The sequence below is a fragment of the Mustela erminea genome, chromosome 10 (assembly GCF_009829155.1).
Source record: "Mustela erminea isolate mMusErm1 chromosome 10, mMusErm1.Pri, whole genome shotgun sequence".
In the NCBI taxonomy this organism is placed as follows: domain Eukaryota; kingdom Metazoa; phylum Chordata; class Mammalia; order Carnivora; family Mustelidae; genus Mustela; species Mustela erminea.
This window is the reverse complement of record NC_045623.1, coordinates 80,875,907-80,894,119: the sequence shown is the minus strand read 5'-3', so window position 1 is coordinate 80,894,119 and position 18,213 is coordinate 80,875,907. Positions and strand designations below refer to the sequence as shown.

The 18,213-nt window shown below is 47.4% G+C and overlaps 1 protein-coding gene across 9 annotated transcripts in view; it reads right to left on the bottom strand.

Moving 5' to 3' along the window:
• INPP5B (inositol polyphosphate-5-phosphatase B) overlaps positions 1 to 18,213 on the bottom strand; it is a 47,702-nt gene that overhangs the window by 21,774 nt on the left and 7,715 nt on the right. For 6 of the 9 annotated variants that reach the window (XM_032361641.1, XM_032361642.1, XM_032361638.1 and 3 more), the window contains one exon: positions 17,575 to 17,715. In XM_032361641.1, the coding sequence (XP_032217532.1) occupies positions 17,575 to 17,715 (141 nt within the window). Of the gene's footprint in view, positions 1 to 17,330; positions 17,438 to 17,570; positions 17,716 to 18,213 lie in introns of those variants that run through there. The other 3 variants (XM_032361639.1, XM_032361645.1, XM_032361644.1) reach the window with 3 other exon arrangements.

The window sequence follows — 18,213 nt, the reverse complement described above, 5'->3', positions numbered from 1 at the left end:
GACCCATGTTACCAACATCTCCCTGGAATGACTTCAAACTAATCTCCAGGCCTCCCTTCTTACCCCACCATCTCTGACCCAATTTCTACACTGAGGCCAAAGGATTTTTTGAAAAAGGAAGGCTAATCACATCACTTAAGACCTTTTAAAAGCCTCCCATTGAATAAACTTAAACCTCCCAGTATGGCTGCCAAGTCTCCCTTCAGTCCGGATCCCACCTGCCCTCTTGCATGTCTCACCATAGTCCTCTGCCTCCCATCCCCTTGAATGCCATAGTCTATTAAAGTTACTGCAGTTACACCACAATCCCATCAGAAACCCACTTCCTTCTTTCATTTTGCTTTACACGGCTAACTCCTACCCATCCCGGGGCCAGGGGTGAGCAAACTTCTCTGCAAAAGGCCAGAGCATAAATGTCTGAGGCTCTGCAGGCCAAACCGTCTCCATCACAACGATCTGACCCTGTTGTCACAGCGAAAAGAAGCCACGAGCATGGCTTTGTTCCAGGAAAATATTTATGGACACTGAAATCTGAAGATTACATAATTTTTACATGTCACAAAATATGAATCTCTTTTAATTCTTTTCAAACATTGAAAACTATAAAACTATTCTTAGCTCCCAGGCTGTAAAAAAAAAAAAAAAAAAAAAAAAAAAAAAAAAGGCAGTGAGCTGGACTTGGCTCATGGACTGTACTTAGCCGAGTCCTGCTATAGACCACATGTCGGGGGTCATGTCTTCGAAGATGCCATCTCTAACTCCCCCTAGATCAGGCCAGATACCCTGCCACTGGTGTCCCACAGCTCCCTGCACGTCTCATTAGAGCCTCAACTGCTGTGTATTATCATGTTCATCCCCAGTTAGACTGGAAGCTCACTGAGGACAAACTATGTCTGATTTATTCATCACTGCATCTCCGTTACCCAGCACATAAAAAGCAGTTCAATCATTCAACAATTCAACAGAAAATACTGGATGCGGGGCACCTGGGTGGCTCAGTCGGTTAAGTGGCTGCCTTCAGCTCAGGTCATGATCCTAGGGTCCTGGGATCGAGCCCCACGTTGGGCTCTCAGCTCAGTGGAGAGCCTGTTTCTCCCACTCCCTGCCTCTCTGCCTACTTGTGTTCTGTCAAATAAATGAATAAAATCTTTAAAAAAAAAAGGAAAATATTAGATGCACACGGATTCCTTATGTGTCTTATATAAATATGTAACATCTAAGCTCAAGTCTGTAGCCTTCTTTTGGAATGTCTCAGGGCATCTTCCCATTGTCTTCAGCATACAACAAAAATAAGAAAGGCAGGGTTTCTGGAATTCTACAACTCCATGGTTCACCAAATGATTTCTGAGAACTAAATCCCCAGCTGTATTCTACCTCTCTTGCTTTACTCTCACTGAACTCTAAAGCTTAGAGAACCAAGGGACCGGAGTTAATGTATGGCATACTGGGAAATCTTTAAAAATGGCTGAAATCCAAAAAGATGACAATACCTATTGCTGGCAAGGATGTGAAGCAACAGTAATTCTCATTTATTGACTGTAAGAATGGAAAATGGCCACTTTGCAAGCAGTTTAGTAGTTTCTTACAAAGCTAAACACAGCCTTACCATAGGATCCAGCAATCACACTGCTAGATATTTTATTTGAAGGTTTATGTCCATATAAAAACCAGCACATAACTTAAAAAAAAAAAGATTTTATGGGGCGCCTGAGTGGCTCAGTGGGTTAAAGTCTCTGCCTTCAGCTCAGGTCATGATCCCAGAGTCCTGGGATCGAGCCCCAAGTCAGGCTCTCTGCTCAGGGGGGAGCCTGCTTCCCTTCCTCTCTATGCCTACCTCTCTGCCTACTTGTGATCTCTGTCAAATAAATAAAATATTTTTTAAAAAATATTTTATTTATTTGAGAGAGAGAGTGAGCATGAGGGGGGGAGAAGGGCAAAGGAAGAGGGAGAGGAACAAGCAGACTCCCCACTAAGCGCACAGCCCAGTGCAGGGCTGGATCCCAGGACCCTGACATGACAACCTGAGTTAGATGCTTAACTGACTGAGCCACTCAGGCGCCCCTACAGTGGCTTTATTCATACTCACAAAAACTGAAAGCAACCAAGATGTCCTTCAATAAATGACTGGATAAACAAACTATGGTTTATCTATACAATGAAATATTATTCAGCAATAAAAAATGAGCCACCAAGTCACAAAAAGGCATGAATGAATCTTAAATGCATCATGTGAGGTGAAAGAAGTCATTGTGAAGAGGCTCCACGCTGCAGGACTCCAATCACACAACCTACGGTAAAGCAAAACTCTAGAGATGGTAAGCAGTGGGTGGGTAAGGATTAAGTAAGTGACACACAGGGGACTTTTTAGGGCGGTGAAACTATTCTGTGAGAAGCTGTAAGGGTGGATACATGACACTATCCATAGGCTTCAAAACCCACAGAACTTTATAGCACACAGTAATGTATGCAAATTCTTAAAAAACCATTTTGAAAATCAAAGGATACTGGAGTGATATGTGGAAAATGACAAAAGAATCTAACTATATTACAAATGTATGAAACAGCCTCACTGAGGGGGGACAGAGGAAAAAAGTGCTGACTTTAATAGCTTTGGAAATGAGTGGAATCTGTAAGACTAAAGGCAAAATGAACTGTTCCTAAGCACTCTACTCTAAGTGATAACGCTGTCTCCCACAGAGACGTGGGTTAACAATTCTAAAGCGGCGCTATACATGGATCCTGGAATTTAACACTTAAGAAAATGGAGCGAGGGGCGCCTGGGTGGCTCAGTGGGTTAAGCCGCTGCCTTCGGCTCAGGTCATGATCTCAGGGTCCTGGGATCGAGTCCCACATCGGGCTCTCTGCTCAGCAGGGGGCCTGCTTCCCTTCCTCTCTCTCTGTGATCTCTTCCCTTCCTCTCTCCTACTGTGATCTCTCTCTGTCAAATAAATAAATAAAATCTTTAAAAAAAAAAAAAGAAAGAAAGAAAATGGAGCGAGTTGGGGCGCCTGGGTGGCTCAGTGGGTTAAAGCCTCTTCCCTCAGCCCAGGTCATGATCCCAGGGTCCTGGGACCAAGCCCCATATTGGGCTCTCTGCTCGGTGGGGAGCCTGCTTGTCTGCCTACTTGGGATCTCTCTCTGTCAAATAAAAAAATCTTAAAAAAAAAATGGAGAGTGGATTGTGGGAGCCAGGTTCCTCATTGCTGGAGTGGGAGGTTCCAGATAAACAAGGGGAAGAGGCTAGAATGTGGTAATGGGTTAAAATTGGAGATATCAGCATGAGTTCATATCTACCTAATATAGATACATACGGTTACATGTAGAAATATAGAGATACACATATTTAAGTATACACATGTACATTTCCTTGTGCCATCTGCTAAGACGGCCTAGAAGCAAGAACACACCAGTAGCAAGAACCAATCTTTAATGCCCAATCTTAGTTTCCAATACCATTCTCCAGTAAAAGGAATAGCGGCTCCTTGAGATATGGTTATTTTAGGACTGGGGTAGGCAATATACAAGACGGAGCATCTTCCAGTGTCAGAAAACAAGAAAGTACTTTAAAAAACTCCAAAAATAAAAACACCCACAAGGATAAGGTATGTCAAAGGGACATAAGAGCCAACCGTAAGAACTCCAATGGTCCAGCAAAGCCCTGGCCGGAGACGGCTTCTCCAGCTACACTCTTTCCCGGCTAGGTGATCTCACTTAGTCTCACAGTTTTAAAGATTTTATTATTTGACAGAGATCACAAGTAGGTAGAGAGGCAGGCGCCGCTGGGGGCGGGTGGGGGGAAGCAGGCTCCCCGCTGAGCAGAGAGCCCGATGGGGGACTCGATCCCAGGACCCTGAGATCATGACCTGAGCCAAAGGCAGAGGCTTTAACCCACTGAGCCACCCAGGCGCCCCAGTCTCACAGTTTTAAACACCACCTCCATGCTGACCACTCCCAGTCCCCATGCTCCAGCCTTTCACCTGAGCTCCAGACTGTTCTGCGCTGCTGCCCCCCTTAGGCTTCTTCACCTCGGTAGACAGAACCATCACCGGACCAGCTGCGCGGAACAGAAACCTGAGACTTGCTTGAGACTCCTCTTTCTTCACCTGATTCCCACAGCTAATTCATCAGCAATTCAGCCAAGGTCTACCTTCAGAAACATACCTGCAATCTCTCACCACAGCAGCTTCCTAACTGTTCTTGACTTCCACCCTTACACACTCCTGCCGTTAGTTTTCTAGACAGCGGCCAGAGTGAAAAGAAGGTGCTTACGACTTTCAAGACACTTCCCACACCTCGGAATAAAATCTGGTCCCCTGAGAGAGTTGAGAAGGCCCTCCCGAAGCTGGCCCCCACACCCCGCTGGCCCCATCCACTGCGCTCTCCCTCACTCAAGTCTTCTCTGGCCACATCTCCTTTCCTGCTGTTCCTGGGCATGCTGAGCTCACTCCTAACTCAGAGACTTTGCGCTTGCGGATCCCTCTGCCTGGAATGCTTTTCCTTCAGATCTCTGTGTGACTCTGCATTTCATTCAGGGCTCTGCTCAGATCTCAGAGGCCATGCCACCCTATCTAAACAGCACCCTACCAACCCCACGACACTCTATCCCCTTACTCCAGAGCTTCCAGATTCCTCTGTCCACAGCACCCTTACTGCCACAAAGATTTTTTTCAAAGAGCCTAGAGGCCAAAAGAAGTACTGACCAGTGCTGTTCAAGTAGTTAGGACCAAAATAAAATCGCTGATTATTTAACTTCTCTAACAACTTAAGTAGCACTTTGAAAATGAATACCCATAAATAGGAGGAAAAGATACTATTTCTATTTCCTTTGAAATAATCAGAATTACCGACTAAGGAGGTGGCTATGCAGGTTGGGCACTGCATACCCTCTCAAACCTTGGAATCCAAGGGGACACCGCTTATGATGTGCCACACTGATTTGTGCCTGGTACTTGCCTGTGATCCCAGCAACCACCCAACCCAGCTTCGCAAAGATACCAAAAGAAACACAGCATCATCTAATGTTGAAGCTGTGAACTACTTTGAGCTAGAAGGTCACGACACGGCAGACACGACAGGTATCTCTGTCATGTCCCACGGTGGGATGTGTCCCACACCGTGTCCCAACTCTGACGTGTCGCACCGTGAATTCCCTGCACAGCGCCGGGGAGCCACAGCATACTATCTGGGAACCACAATCCTGTTACCTCATTCCTCTTAGTACTAATACCATTTGATATCATATCTCGCAAGTATTCCTCAGCTTATTGGAGGCTATGCCCCCTGAAAGGTAAGCTCTGGAAGGCAGGGGCCTTGTCCTCATGCTCTTTCCCAGGTATCTTGATCAGCGCCTGGCTTAGTAACTACTACAGTGTTAAATGCGAACAAGTATCAGGAAACGTAAGCTGAAGCCTAGCTGTGGCATTATCTTTCTGTGTGACAAGTTCCTTCTTTGGGTCTCAGTTTCTTCGTCTACAAAGTAGGAACTTCAGGGGCTTTATGATGGGCCAAGGCAAATTAAGGACTAAGGGTTAGAGCTCTGTTCCTGCATCAGTGCTTCCTAAGGATCTTGTTTTGAGGGGGAGGTTCCTACCAACAGCCAGATTGAAAGGACATCTCCTGGGGACAAGTGGCGTGTCCCGATGGATTCAGCTGCTGTCCATAAGGGGACTTGAAAATCGCTCTGCAGATCTACATCGCTGTGTCTGCCGCAGGACCCAGTCCAGCAAGAACAAGAACATCTTCATTCCTCACTCCGTGCATGGAAACTTTAAGGCATGATTTGGGGGATTTCCAGCCACAAGGCAGTCTTCTCGGAATCTCTTCTCCCCTGAATCTAGCACGGAAGCTGGCTGTCAGCGGCTCTTTGCCAAATTTACCATCATGTAGCCCCATGGTTCCTTCTTGACCACAGCTTCCTGTCCTTCCTCCTCTCCTGCTTCCCTACTCCCACTCTGCCCTTTTTCCGACCTCAGACCTCCATTTCTTTGTCAGCCAATCTAACAGCTGACATCTGGGTTTTTCCTTTCTTCCCATGTTTGTCCTTCAAGTTCTATAAATCCTCTCCCTTGAATATTTTTATATCTGACCCTCTTCCCTATCCCTACGGCCATGCCTTAGGTTAGGCTCTTACTGTTTCTGGAAAGCACATTCAGTGACTTCCCCGCCTCCATTATCTCCCCCTCTCCAGTCCATTCTGCCACCATCTTGAAGAAAACCCAAATCTGAGCAGGTCATTCCTGTGCCTCAAATCCCACAATAACTTCTATCACCTGTGCAATAAACCCCAAACCTCAGGGTATTACATACAAAGACCTTTGTAATCAGCCCAGACTCCCTTTCCAGCCCCATCTCCTGCCACCCTCCCCAAAACGAGTCACAGCAAAACAACTTCTCTCTTTGCACACTGCCTCCTCACCCACACCCCCGACCCTAACCACCCCCCAATCCCACCTCCATGGGGTGAGTTTCAGCCATCCTTGCAGACTCGGCTCGGGAGTCACCTCCTTCAAAAGGTCTTCTCTGGCCCTCGTATCTTCACACACCCAGGGTTTGCCCTGGCAAGGGATTTGTCATAACGGAACCAAAACTGTTTAACTCCTTCTGCCTCCCTTCTTTAGCTAGACCACAAGCTTCCCGGGAGCAGGAGTTGCTTTTTCTCTGTGGCCCTCGGCTCACCACAATTTATGGAACATATCAGGCAGCCAGTAGACACACGTTGAACAAACAGCCACAGGGCAGAGAGCAAGTTCAGCATTATTTCTGGTTATTTGTTTATTTATTTATTTTTATTTAAATTCAATTTTGTTTTTAATTAAAGATTTCTATTTGTTTGAGAGAGAGAGCAGAGTGAGAGAGAGAACACAAGCAAGGGGAGTGGCAGGCAGAGGGAGAGGGAGAAGCAGACTCCCCCCTGAGCAGGGAGCCCGACTGGGTCTCAATCCCAGGACCCTGGGATCGTGACCTGAGCCAAAGGCAGCAGACGCTTAACCGAGCCACCCAGGTGCCCCCTGGGTGCTTTCCTGATGACCATCTTTCACACCTACAAGTGACACCATGTCCCTGAAGAGCCTACAGAGAAGTAGGTCAACCATAGTAACAGCTTGATCTGGTGTATAAAACTGCAGAAGTGTTGTTCTTGCAAATTCTGTGCATTGCACTGCACAGCTTAGAGACCACACCCCCTCTCCCATGCGTGGCTAAACAGATGACAATGCCCCTGGAGGCCCCTTCCTTAGCCCAAGCAGCAACAGAGCCTAAAACAGATCCCCCAATTCCTCATCTGAAACCCAAATTCCAGGTGACCTTGGAATTCATAACTCGGGGGATTTTATTAATTTATTTATTTTAGATTTTTTACTTATTTATTTGACACAGAGAGAGAGAGAGACAGAGAGAGTGCACTAGTTGGGGGCAGGGAGAAGGAGAAGCAGGTTCCTCATGGAGCAGGGAACCCAATGCAGGATGCGATCCCAGGACCCTGGGATCATGACCTGAGCCGAAGGCAGATGCTCAACCGACTGAGCCAGCCAGGTGCACCATCATTTGGGGGACTTTGGAAAGCTAATATGTTACCTACGCTGCCTATAATACAACACCCCCAGCAGAGTCTGAGGCGACACCAAGGAATAGAGCACTTTAATTCCACAATGCAACCCAGGAGTAGTCATAGGAGGTGGGATAAAGAAAGCCTATAAATAGCCTCATGTCAGTCCAAGCAAGTCTTATTGCCAAAATGAGCTTGAGCCAAACTTGCAAAAAAAAATTTTCAGTCTTTGAAGCTCTCAGGACTTCAGAACTGCTGATAAGGGAATGAAGATGGTAGTTAAGGGCATGGCCTGACAAAGCTACACACATCAGAAAGGAATAGAGTATATGTATGTGCACATATAAAACAGGCTTATAAATATACCTATACATTTTACAGACATATACGTACACACATTGGAGAGCCTGGAAGGGGAGAAACCAAAGGGTCGAGAGTTGTCATTTCTCAGAGGTAGGACTTCGTTTGCTTTTTGCTTATAGGCACTTTCAAAGTTAGCTACAATGTGTATTTTATTTATATACATCTATCACAGGCTTTGAAATCGAAGACCCAGATTCCATTTTGGACTCTGCCAGTCATTAGCTCTATGACTATGGGCAAGTCACTAATTTCTAGTCACTAATTTCTCTAAGCTTAGGCTCCTCCACTGACCAGAGATAACAGTGAATCTGCCCTCTATGGTTGCCATCTTCTCTTCCTATGGTTAACTAGAGCCTCTCCCTCCCTGCAAGGCCAAAAGGAGCTCTAGAAGCCAAACCAGACCTACTGAAGGCCCAATCTTCAAAACCAAGACAGGAGGCAAGGTCTCAATGCCAATGTCTTGTGGCCAGGCCTATCACTGACCTGGAGAGGGGGCTTTTTTCTCAAACAGGACATCACAGGAGGAAAAAACAGTAAATTCAAACCCAAATCCAAGTACCAGACTTCTTTCCAGAATTGTCTGTGAGGCAGCAACATTCTTTCTTTTTTCTTTTCCCCAGCAACATTATTTCTTAATTCGGTTGCCCCTTCTATCTCCCCCTCTTGCTCCATTTCCTCTTACAAGTCCCCTAGTTATCTGGAGGTACTCCCCAAGATCTAGACCAGCAGCAACTCCCCAAGATCTAGACCAGCACAGTCCGACAGAACTTCCCGTGATGGCAGGAATGTTCTGCAACTTCACTGCCTGAAACAATAGCCACTAGCCACACTGAAACATTTGAAATGTTCAGAGAGCGAATGAGAAACTGGATTTTTATCTTATTTACCTAAATGAAATGTAAATAGCCACGAGTGGCTGCCAGAGAAAGTCGTGCAGACGGTCGCGCTCCTTCTCTTCCACGAGAATCCTCAATCATCACAGTCCACTCCAAACGGAGCTGCCCGGCCCTGCCTGAGCGCAGTCCTGTCACCGTCTACACCTCCACTCGACGTCCTATGTTGATCCGTCCCAGGGAAAGCAGTCATTGGACTGCTCGACCCTCTCTGCCTGAGCTATCCCTTGTCACCTGCACCTGCCCTGTCCCCGCCAGCCTGGTGGGGATACAATCCTGCCATCCACTCAACCCCCTCGCTCAACCCTCTCACTGGGCCCCCAGAGCTGATGGCCTCGTTCCTAAGGCTGCCTTCTCCCAGGCCAACCTCTCCTCAACTTGTCACCGCAAGAGTCTCCCACTACAGGATCTTCTCCCTTCTCCCTACCCAGCTTTGTGTCTGGAGGTGGCCAGACTGAATTCTGGTTTCCTATCTCCCTGCTCCAAAGCTTTCAGCGCTGCTCTGCTGCCTGCAGGTTAAGATACAAACTGGCTGGACTAGCAGATGAGGCCCTTTGCAAACTGGCCCTCCTCCCCAGCTCACAGCTCCACCACTTAGAAATAGCCCCATCAGGGGCGCCTGGGTGGCTCAGTGGGTTGAGCCTCTGCCTTCGGCTCAGGTCATGATCCCAGGACCCTGGGATCGAGCCCCGCGTCGGGCTCTCTGCTCATCAGGGAGCCTGCTTCCCTCTCTCTCTCTCTGCCTGCCTCTCCATCTACTTGTGATTTCTCTCTGTCAAATAAATAAATAAAATCTTAAAAAAAAAAAAAAAGAAATAGCCCCATCAAAACAGCCACAACGGCCAGGTTATACGGCCAGGTTCATTGTGTAAGCCACCCTCACACCTGCCTCTGGGGGAAGCCCCTCTCCCTCACAAGGCCCACTCCCCTAGTCCCTGGTCTCATTTCTCTGACATCTTGAGACCTTCTTGTCCATAGAACTTGTGTGGCCTTCTAAGAGAAATTAGAGTGTTTGGGGAAAGAAGTCTTGGGCTTTAGAATAAAACAGCCCTGGCTTTGTCACTGACTCCATTCATTACCTTGTATGAAACCTCAAGCAAGTTACTTAATTTGTTTCCTTATTTGCAAAATGTAGATGAGACCACCGAACTTACAGAGAAGCCAAAGGAATAACCAAATGAAATCTAACTGGGTCAAGAGCCTAGCACAATGCTTGGTACACAGCAGATGAGCAGAAACAGTTAGTGCTTTTCCCTCTCCCACTTGCCCCCATGACACTCCTCACCCCCCACTGCCCTGATCATAAAGCCTACCATTTATCAAGTACCCTCTAATTGCCATGGATTCTCCTAAGTGCTTCTCTGTTATTTCCAATTATTGGCTTCTTTTTGCAAATAAGGATACTGAGGCCCACAGCAGAGAGCAGACGCACCCAAGGACACAGAACAAAGCCAGTAAATGGCACAAGTGACATTAAAGCCCAGATCTGCCTGCCTCCACAGTCTCCCCCTCTGCAAGCACGAGCACAACATCTTCGATCAAACTGTCAACTTGCAGAGGTGAGTTCTATATGAGTCTGTCTGGATAACAAAGCAAAAGTACTACTATGGTGTCCACCGTCCACCGGGTGTGTGGGTGTGTGGCTGTTAGTGCTGGGTGGAGGCCATGCCCTACCCTTGCTGAACATCTACCAGACAGGTCTGGGAGGACCCTTCCTATCTTCTTAGCTACTGGCCTTCGCATTCCTTTTCCAGCACACTAGAAGAACCGGCAAAACCATGGGAGAAAAATACCTCACAATTCAAACTGTCAGCAGTGAGTGAGCTGGTTCAGTGCTTATCAGTGACACTGCACTGCGTACACAGGGGGCCACACTGTGCACTGTCGCAGCCTACAACAGCAACACATAGTGGCAAGGGATACACTCAGCTGGGGTGCCTGGGTGGCTCAGTAGGTTAAGCCTCTGCATTCGGCTCAGGTGGTGGTCTCAGGGTCCTGGATTGAGCCCTGCTGAGCAGGGAGCCTGTGTCCCCCGCCTGCCTCGCTGCCTACTTGTGATCTCTCTCCTGTCTAATAAATAAATAAAATCTTAAAAGAGAGAGAGAGAGAGAGAGAGAGAGATACCCTCAACTGACAGGAAGATAAACAGATCCAGATCCAACTACCCAGAATCCAAGTCAAGGCTGTGTTAATGATGACAGTGATAGAACCACTATCGTGAATGATATTAATAGCAAGTACTCAGGGCTTACTACATGCCAGGCATGGCTTTAAATGCTCTCCATTTATTTAATCTTCACAGCTACTCCAGCAGTAAGTGCTATTATTATCTGCACTTTACAGACCAGAAAGTAAATACAAAGATCTTCAGTAACTTGCCCCAGAACACAGAAATAATAAATGGCACAGCCAGGAGTCAAACCCAGGGAATCTGGGTCCAGGGCTTGTGCTTTTAACCAGTAAACTATATTAACTATCAGAAAAACGTGAAGTTCAGAAAACATTTCTGGCAAAAGAAACAATTTCAGTACAATGATATGGCATTATGGTATCCTCAGAAAAAAGGAATAATAAGTAGGATAAATAAGTAGGAAGGAAAAATTTTGTTTCAGAAGCATTAGGGGAGATGAAAGGATGAGGGCTCAAGCATTATATTCAAACTGACAGCTGGAGTTCTGTTCTCAAGTCTGTCACTGACCAGTGAGTGATCACAGGCATGTTACCTATCCTCTCTGAGCCTCAATCTATCCATCTGAGAAATGAATATCCTCTTACTGTACTTTTATGGCACATGTGAGACCCACAGACCCACAGTAATCACTTAATAAGTGGTAACTGAAAATAATAATAGTTCATATACATTTTTATTAACAAATTTTTATTTTAAAGGATTTGTTAGTAATACATATATACGAGTAATATATAGCCAAGGTGTTAAGACTTTGAATGCCATATAGAGCTTGGATTTTACTCTATGATAAATGGGAGCTAGGGGACGCCTGGCTGGCTGTAGGAAGAGCAAGCGACTCCTGATCTTGGGGTCCTGAGTTTGAGCCTCATGTGGGGCATGGAGTCTATTAAAAAAAAAAAAAAAAAGTGGGAGGAGCTATGTAAATAGCACACAAAGCAGGAAATCCTGGAGAAAAGCCTGTAACACAGGCACCCAGCATTACAAACAATGGAAAGAATCAATTTTTCCTATTTCAGCCTAACCGCCACCCAAACAGTTCGGTTACTTTATTAAAAGTTGAATAACTAGGGGCGCCTGGGTGGCTCAGTGAGTCTTCAGCTCAGGTCATGATCCTGCGGTCCTGGGATAGAGCCCCGCATCAGGCTGTCTGCCTGCCTCTCTGCCTACTTGTGATCTCTGTCTGTCAAATAAATAAATAAAATCTTTAGGAAAAAAAAAAAAAGTTGAATACCTATGCTTCTTCATTTTCTCTTCTTTTCTTTTCTTCCTTTAGAGATCTCTAAAAACATATCCTGTGTCCTACAAACCGATAAGCCCTGGATTCAAGTTCCAACCTGTACCCTGTGCAAATCCGACTTGGGTTGGCAAGGGCTAACCATGACCAGTTCAGCTTTCTTTCTTTTTCTTTTTTTTAAAATATTTTATTTATTTATTTGACAGAGAGATAGCACAAGTAGACAGAGCCACAGGCAGAGGGAGAGAGAGAAGCAGGCTTCCCACTGAGCAGGGAGCTCGATCCCAAGACCTTAGGATCGTGACCTGAGCCAAAGGCAGATGCCTAACCGACTGAGCCACCCAGGCGCCCCCCAGTTCAGCTTTCAAGGAGGAAGACTCCAGTGCAACCACTTCACAGCAATAGGTTATAGTGGTAACAGACCACTGGACAGATGACGTAACTTTTTCCCTCCAGACTCTCCCTTCGCTGGACCTTCTGTGAACTGTCTGCATCTGGCCATACAGCTAAAAGAGAAGTGGCAAGACCAAACCAGGAAGGGAGGGAAGAGGAGTTCAGAGCATGCTCAGAGAGGAAGGGGGCAGGAGCTGCTCACGTGACTAAGCACTTCAGGGGATGAACTGCCTGGGTCGCTATAGCTCAAAGTCACAGACATTTTTTGAGTACCTACTGATGTGCAAGGCTGAGTCTGGCTGGCATTTGGGGGAGAGGGGGAGAGGATGCAAAAATGCTAAGACAGCAAGTTCAAGCTTGTAAAAATGTAGCTGAACAATCAGTCAACAAAGATGAAAACGCATAGGGCTTTATCCAAAAATTACAAGCAGTCAAGTTTGAAGAAGAGGAAATGAAGGTGAGCTGGGGCAGATAAGACGAGATAAGATAACAGGGGGCTGAAGCCAGGCTGTGCAGGACTTGAACAGCCATGTGGACACGAGGAAGTGGCAAAACACTCAAGTTCACATACAAAATAGTAGGGTAAGATAAAAGTTAGAGTCTAAGGAGATCCCTACGGAGAAGGCTTAAGGTTAGGAAGGCTTGTAGGGAAGCCACTGGGTTCATTCAGGTAAGAGGCTACTTATATGAACTATGGGATTAAAATTTTTTTTTTAATTTTCCAAAAATTTTTAATTGCAGAAAAAGAATGGATAGAATGTGGTTATTAGGAGAGGAGAGGGAAGAGTCCAGGATGACTGAGGTTTTTAGTGACTGTATTAACAGGAAGGAAACAGGAGGGAGAGCAGAAGAAAGATAATGAGGGGTTACCTGGAAGAAACCAGCCTAGGATAGGCCCTGAAGAGAGCAGCCAGTTTCTAAGCTCTGGGAAGTGCGCATTTGCAATTCCTGAATGTGCTTCCCAAAAGGAAGCACCTCTAAATAATTCAGAGTTTCTCTCCCTCCCTCTTCCTCTGACCCTCTCCTCAAATAAATAAATATTTATAAGTAAATAAACAAAGGGACGCCTGAGTGTCTCAGTCGGTAAAGCATCTAACTTTGGCTCAGGTCATGATCTCGGGGTCCCGGGATTGAGCCCTGCATCGGGCTCCCTACTCAACAGGGAGTCTGCTTCTCCCTCTCCCTCTGCCTGCTGCTCCCCTGCTCATGCTCTCTCTGGGTCAAATAAATAAACAAAATCTTTAAATAAATTAACTAAATAATTCAGAGGTAACCTTTTAAGAGACAAATATTTACTCTCCTTGTATAGATGGAAGAAAGGAAAATCAAGAGACACAGCTAATATTATACCAAGGTGAAATAAGGAAAATAAAAATTAAAATATCCAGGCCACTTAGCCACACACTTTGTTCAAATCCTCATCATTCTTCCAGCTTCTGCCAGCTTCGGCTAGCCTAAGCATCATCGCTGGTAAAGCCTACAAATTTGTTACAGTATATTTTAAGCAGCAAAGAAAACATGCAAGTCAGCTAACTTTTATGTTCCAACACTGTCTTCCCTCTAATAAATATTGATGCCTCTCTTCCTGAACCTTCAGTCCCTGAGGAATTTTCTGTGCAGAGCTCTACTTCTAAGTGAATGTTTGTGGGTCACTTCTCTTGCTCTAGACTCCCACTGTAGAATTCCAACAGAAACTGTTTTCTGAGGGAAAGAAAAGTAGGGGTGGGGGGGGGCTCTCCTGTTCTGGAAAGGAACATGAGGTTAAATGGGACAAAGAGGGAAAATAGAGAAGGGATCAACAAAAGAAGGAAGAAAAAAGAGCAGAGTTCTCTTTGTTTAAAGAAACAAGGTGATTCAAACTCATTTGCTTAGAAGCCAGTGGAGCTTCCCACAAAGGCACAGACAGAGAGAGAGGATGGGCGATATTCCCACCTGCAGAAACATCTAAGAGAATTCCTTTTCTCCACGCTAAAAGGATATGTTGGTCACAGAGATTTTACTTACTGAGAGGGGATGGGGTGAGGGAACTGACCATCCCAGGGGTTATTTTTCCAACATTCTCTCTGGCTTCTACCCTAGTGATCTAGGTTACCCTTTAGGCTTGCCCTGAGATATAAATAGCATTCATTTCCTTTCTCAGGCCAGACAGACTTTAATGCTTTGTTTCCTGGGTCCAGGGGAAAAAATACTCACAGCACATCTCATTTGCAATCTGAGTTACTACAAAGCTGCCTCATTTTGAATCAACCAGGGAAATAAGAAAACCACTTCAAAAGACCAAAATTTGTTTGTTATTACCACTTTGTTAAATCAGCCCAGAAGAGCCCCTATGGCACTTCTGAGTAGTTCTTTCCCTTTCTAGTGCATACCTTAGAATCTTCCAGAACACAGCTCCAGGTCTTTGCATGTGCCCAGGATGAAATGCAGGTGAATGTTTTACAGAAGGACAGTGATGAGTGCAGAGGCCTATGCAGGATACCCCAAGGAGCTTTCTGGATAAAAGCACCTTCACTTGCTGGATAGGACTAAGAAGGCATTTGTCCTTATTCCTTTTTATGAAAAAGCTTCATCAAGAAGAACAAATAAGTGAAGCAGAAAAGTCCCCACCTGTGATGGCTACTTGTCTGAGGCCAGTGCAATTTCTTAGCCCAAGAGAATCAGATGAACAGGCTACCACTCCACCTGCAGCCCACATTTCAGCAACACATCTGTCAGACCCCTCGGTTAGACCGTCAGCTCCTTGAGGGAGCCCTGTTTCTTCTGAAGTGCCTCCTGAGTAGCATTTTTTTTTAATAGATTTTATTTATTTATTTGACAGAGAGAGATCACAAGTAGACAGAGAGGCAGGCAGAGAGAGAGAGAGGGAAGCAGGCTCCCCGCTGAGCAGAGAGCCCGATGCGGGCCTCCATCCCAGGACCCTGAGATCATGACGTGAGCCGAAGGCAGCGGCTTAACCCACTGAGCCACCCAGGCGCCCCTGAGTAACATTTTTAAAGCAGCCTTTTGCTTCGGGTTGGTTCCTCAGACTATCAGGAAGTGGATATTTTGATCATATGCATATCGGAAGAATCCAATCCACTACCTGTTTCCCTTGGGGCCCCCGGCTATCCAGAACATCCAGAGGAGGCCCAAAGAGGCACTCTCCTCTGAGGCCAGAGCAACTCTGGAAACAGAGACGAGAGATAGAACTAGGGGCTTGGTGTTCTCTTACCAATCTTACCATGAGCAACTTAGCAATTAATCGCATAACCCCACTTACTGTAGGTACAAAGATGGGGCCAAGTCATTTTAAACCAAAAATAAAACCAAAACCTTGACAATAATTCCTCACCAGCATGTGACTAGGTTTTGTTCTGTGAATGGAAACGAAAGATTCTGAGATCCCTGCACATTTATCACCCATGGGCGGACAAGCTGCCTTCAGAGCTGTCCGGACTTCTGGAAGACCTCTCTCCACTTAGGGAATGAAGAACTCCAGCAACCTGGTGCTGGCCAAGAACACACGACCCACCCCCTTCCGTGGCCACTGGGCCTGTTCTCAGTTGTAGGCTCTCACCAGCCCCAGCACCACAGCCCAGAATGTCATGGGAACTGAAGCAACAGCCCTCTCAAGAGCAGTAGTTCAAGCAAGATAAGCCCAAGAAAGATGCAAACTGTCGGCACCCTCAGGTGCCTCAACTGCGCCTGGTAGCAGCTGCAATGAAGGAAAAGCATAAGCACTAAGGAAGTCCTTTGCTCACCCAATTTCCTCTCATTTTACAAACTTTGTGCAACATGCTATCCCCACCCAGCCCCTCATAGTTTCCAAGCCTTATAAGAGCAAGTGGAGTGCTGGCCACACTTACACAGCTACTTGACAGGCTCTTCATCTTTCGCAAATGGCTGAGAAAAGGGGCACGAATGGGTACCAGTGGTCATGCCAGAGCTCACACGTAACTGGTGGCGCATGGGCACACCCAGGAGAAAAACATACCAGAGGGCCCTTGCTGAAAATCCAGGAGCTGGACAGAAAATCCAGGTCTGCAGGTCCTCCCAAAGCACCAGATTGACCCACACTTCAGCCCCGGGCCTCTCGCTTTCCAAAAGACTACCTCCTGCTCAACAATTGGCCTTTTGTGCTGCACAACATTCCCCAGTAAGGGCTCGGTTTAAAGAATCTAGTCCCTTTCACCTGTAATCTCATCCTGGCCTCCAGTCCCAGGGTAGGCAGGGCTCTCTCGGACTCCAGATCTGTGCACACCCCCATCGATCACCCCCATCTATCTTCGGGCGAGCCGAAGACCGACAGGAGAGCCGGGAAGCCCCAATACACATACCCTTCCTCGCCCAAAGGAAAGCTCCGTCATGGCGAGCGCACCACCAACACAAGCCAAACACGCAAGGTCAGAATGGAGAAACTGAGGCTCAGAGAGAGGCAGCGACCGGCCCCAGGTCACACAGCGAGTCAGGAACGGAGCTTTACTACAACCCCAGCCTCCGGATCCCTGAGCACCACACAGCCATCCGCCTGCCCTCAACCACGCCGGCGAAGAATACTATCCCCACGGAACTTCAGTCCCAGCGTCCCCGCCTCCGAAGGGCCAGGACCTTGGTCTTTGCCCCGTGCGTCCACCGGCCAAACCGCAGACCGTGCGCGCCCGAGGCGCGAGGCCCGGGCCCGTCGCCCCTCCCCGCCCCGAGCCCCAGCCCAGCTACCCACAGCCCGCCAAAGACCTGCAGAGTCGCAGTCTCGAGAGCCGGCGGCGGCGGACATTTCCCTGCCTGCTTCTTCAAGCTCTTCATCACGCCGCCCGCACCGCCCCACCCGCTCCGCCCTCAGAGGGGCCCACCCCGCTTGTCACCTCCGCCAATCGAAGGCCGATCTTTTCCATAGCCCCGCCCCTAAACAGAAAAAGTGCCCGCCCCCGTAGCCGCATCTCCTCCAATCCCTACCAGCCGTTTCGAGACGGATACCTGCCTCCGCCAATTCCGGCGAACCGCGGCGCGGTACCTGGAGGCGAGTTCCAACCGAATGGCGTGGGCGGCTCAAGCTCCGGCCGGGTGCACCTGTATCCAGACAGCCACAGGAACTCAGGATCTGGAGTCGCAGGGTCGAAACCTGTGGCGGGAATATGGAGGGAATGCTGAGCCATGGGCTTGAAGGGCCTGTTCCACCTCTGCATGACTATGCCGGTGAGCAAGTCGCTCAGCCTCCCGGGAGGGTCTCTAAGCCCGCTTCCCGGCGCACTCGGGGCGTTTCAGATTCAAATGCAATAATAAATGTGAAAACAAAAGAAACCTTCCAGGCTAGACCCGCACCACTATGTGCCAATGCCTGCGCTTCCCTTTGTGTTACTCCTTATCCTCACAACTAACTTCAGGAGGTAGGGAACTATTACGCCATGGCAGCTGAACTCGGAGACCTTAAGTCTATGGTCAGGCAGTGGGAATTCAAATAGCGGTCAGTAGTAGGGAGCGGGTAGGGTGCTTTAATGGCCCATAATCTCCCTCAGCGACTTGTAAACGACTCCAAATAAACACACACTCTAAGTGGAAGCAGCGAGCTTGCTCTGGGACATGCCTTCAAGACAAGGCCTCTCAATGACAAGCCTTCTGG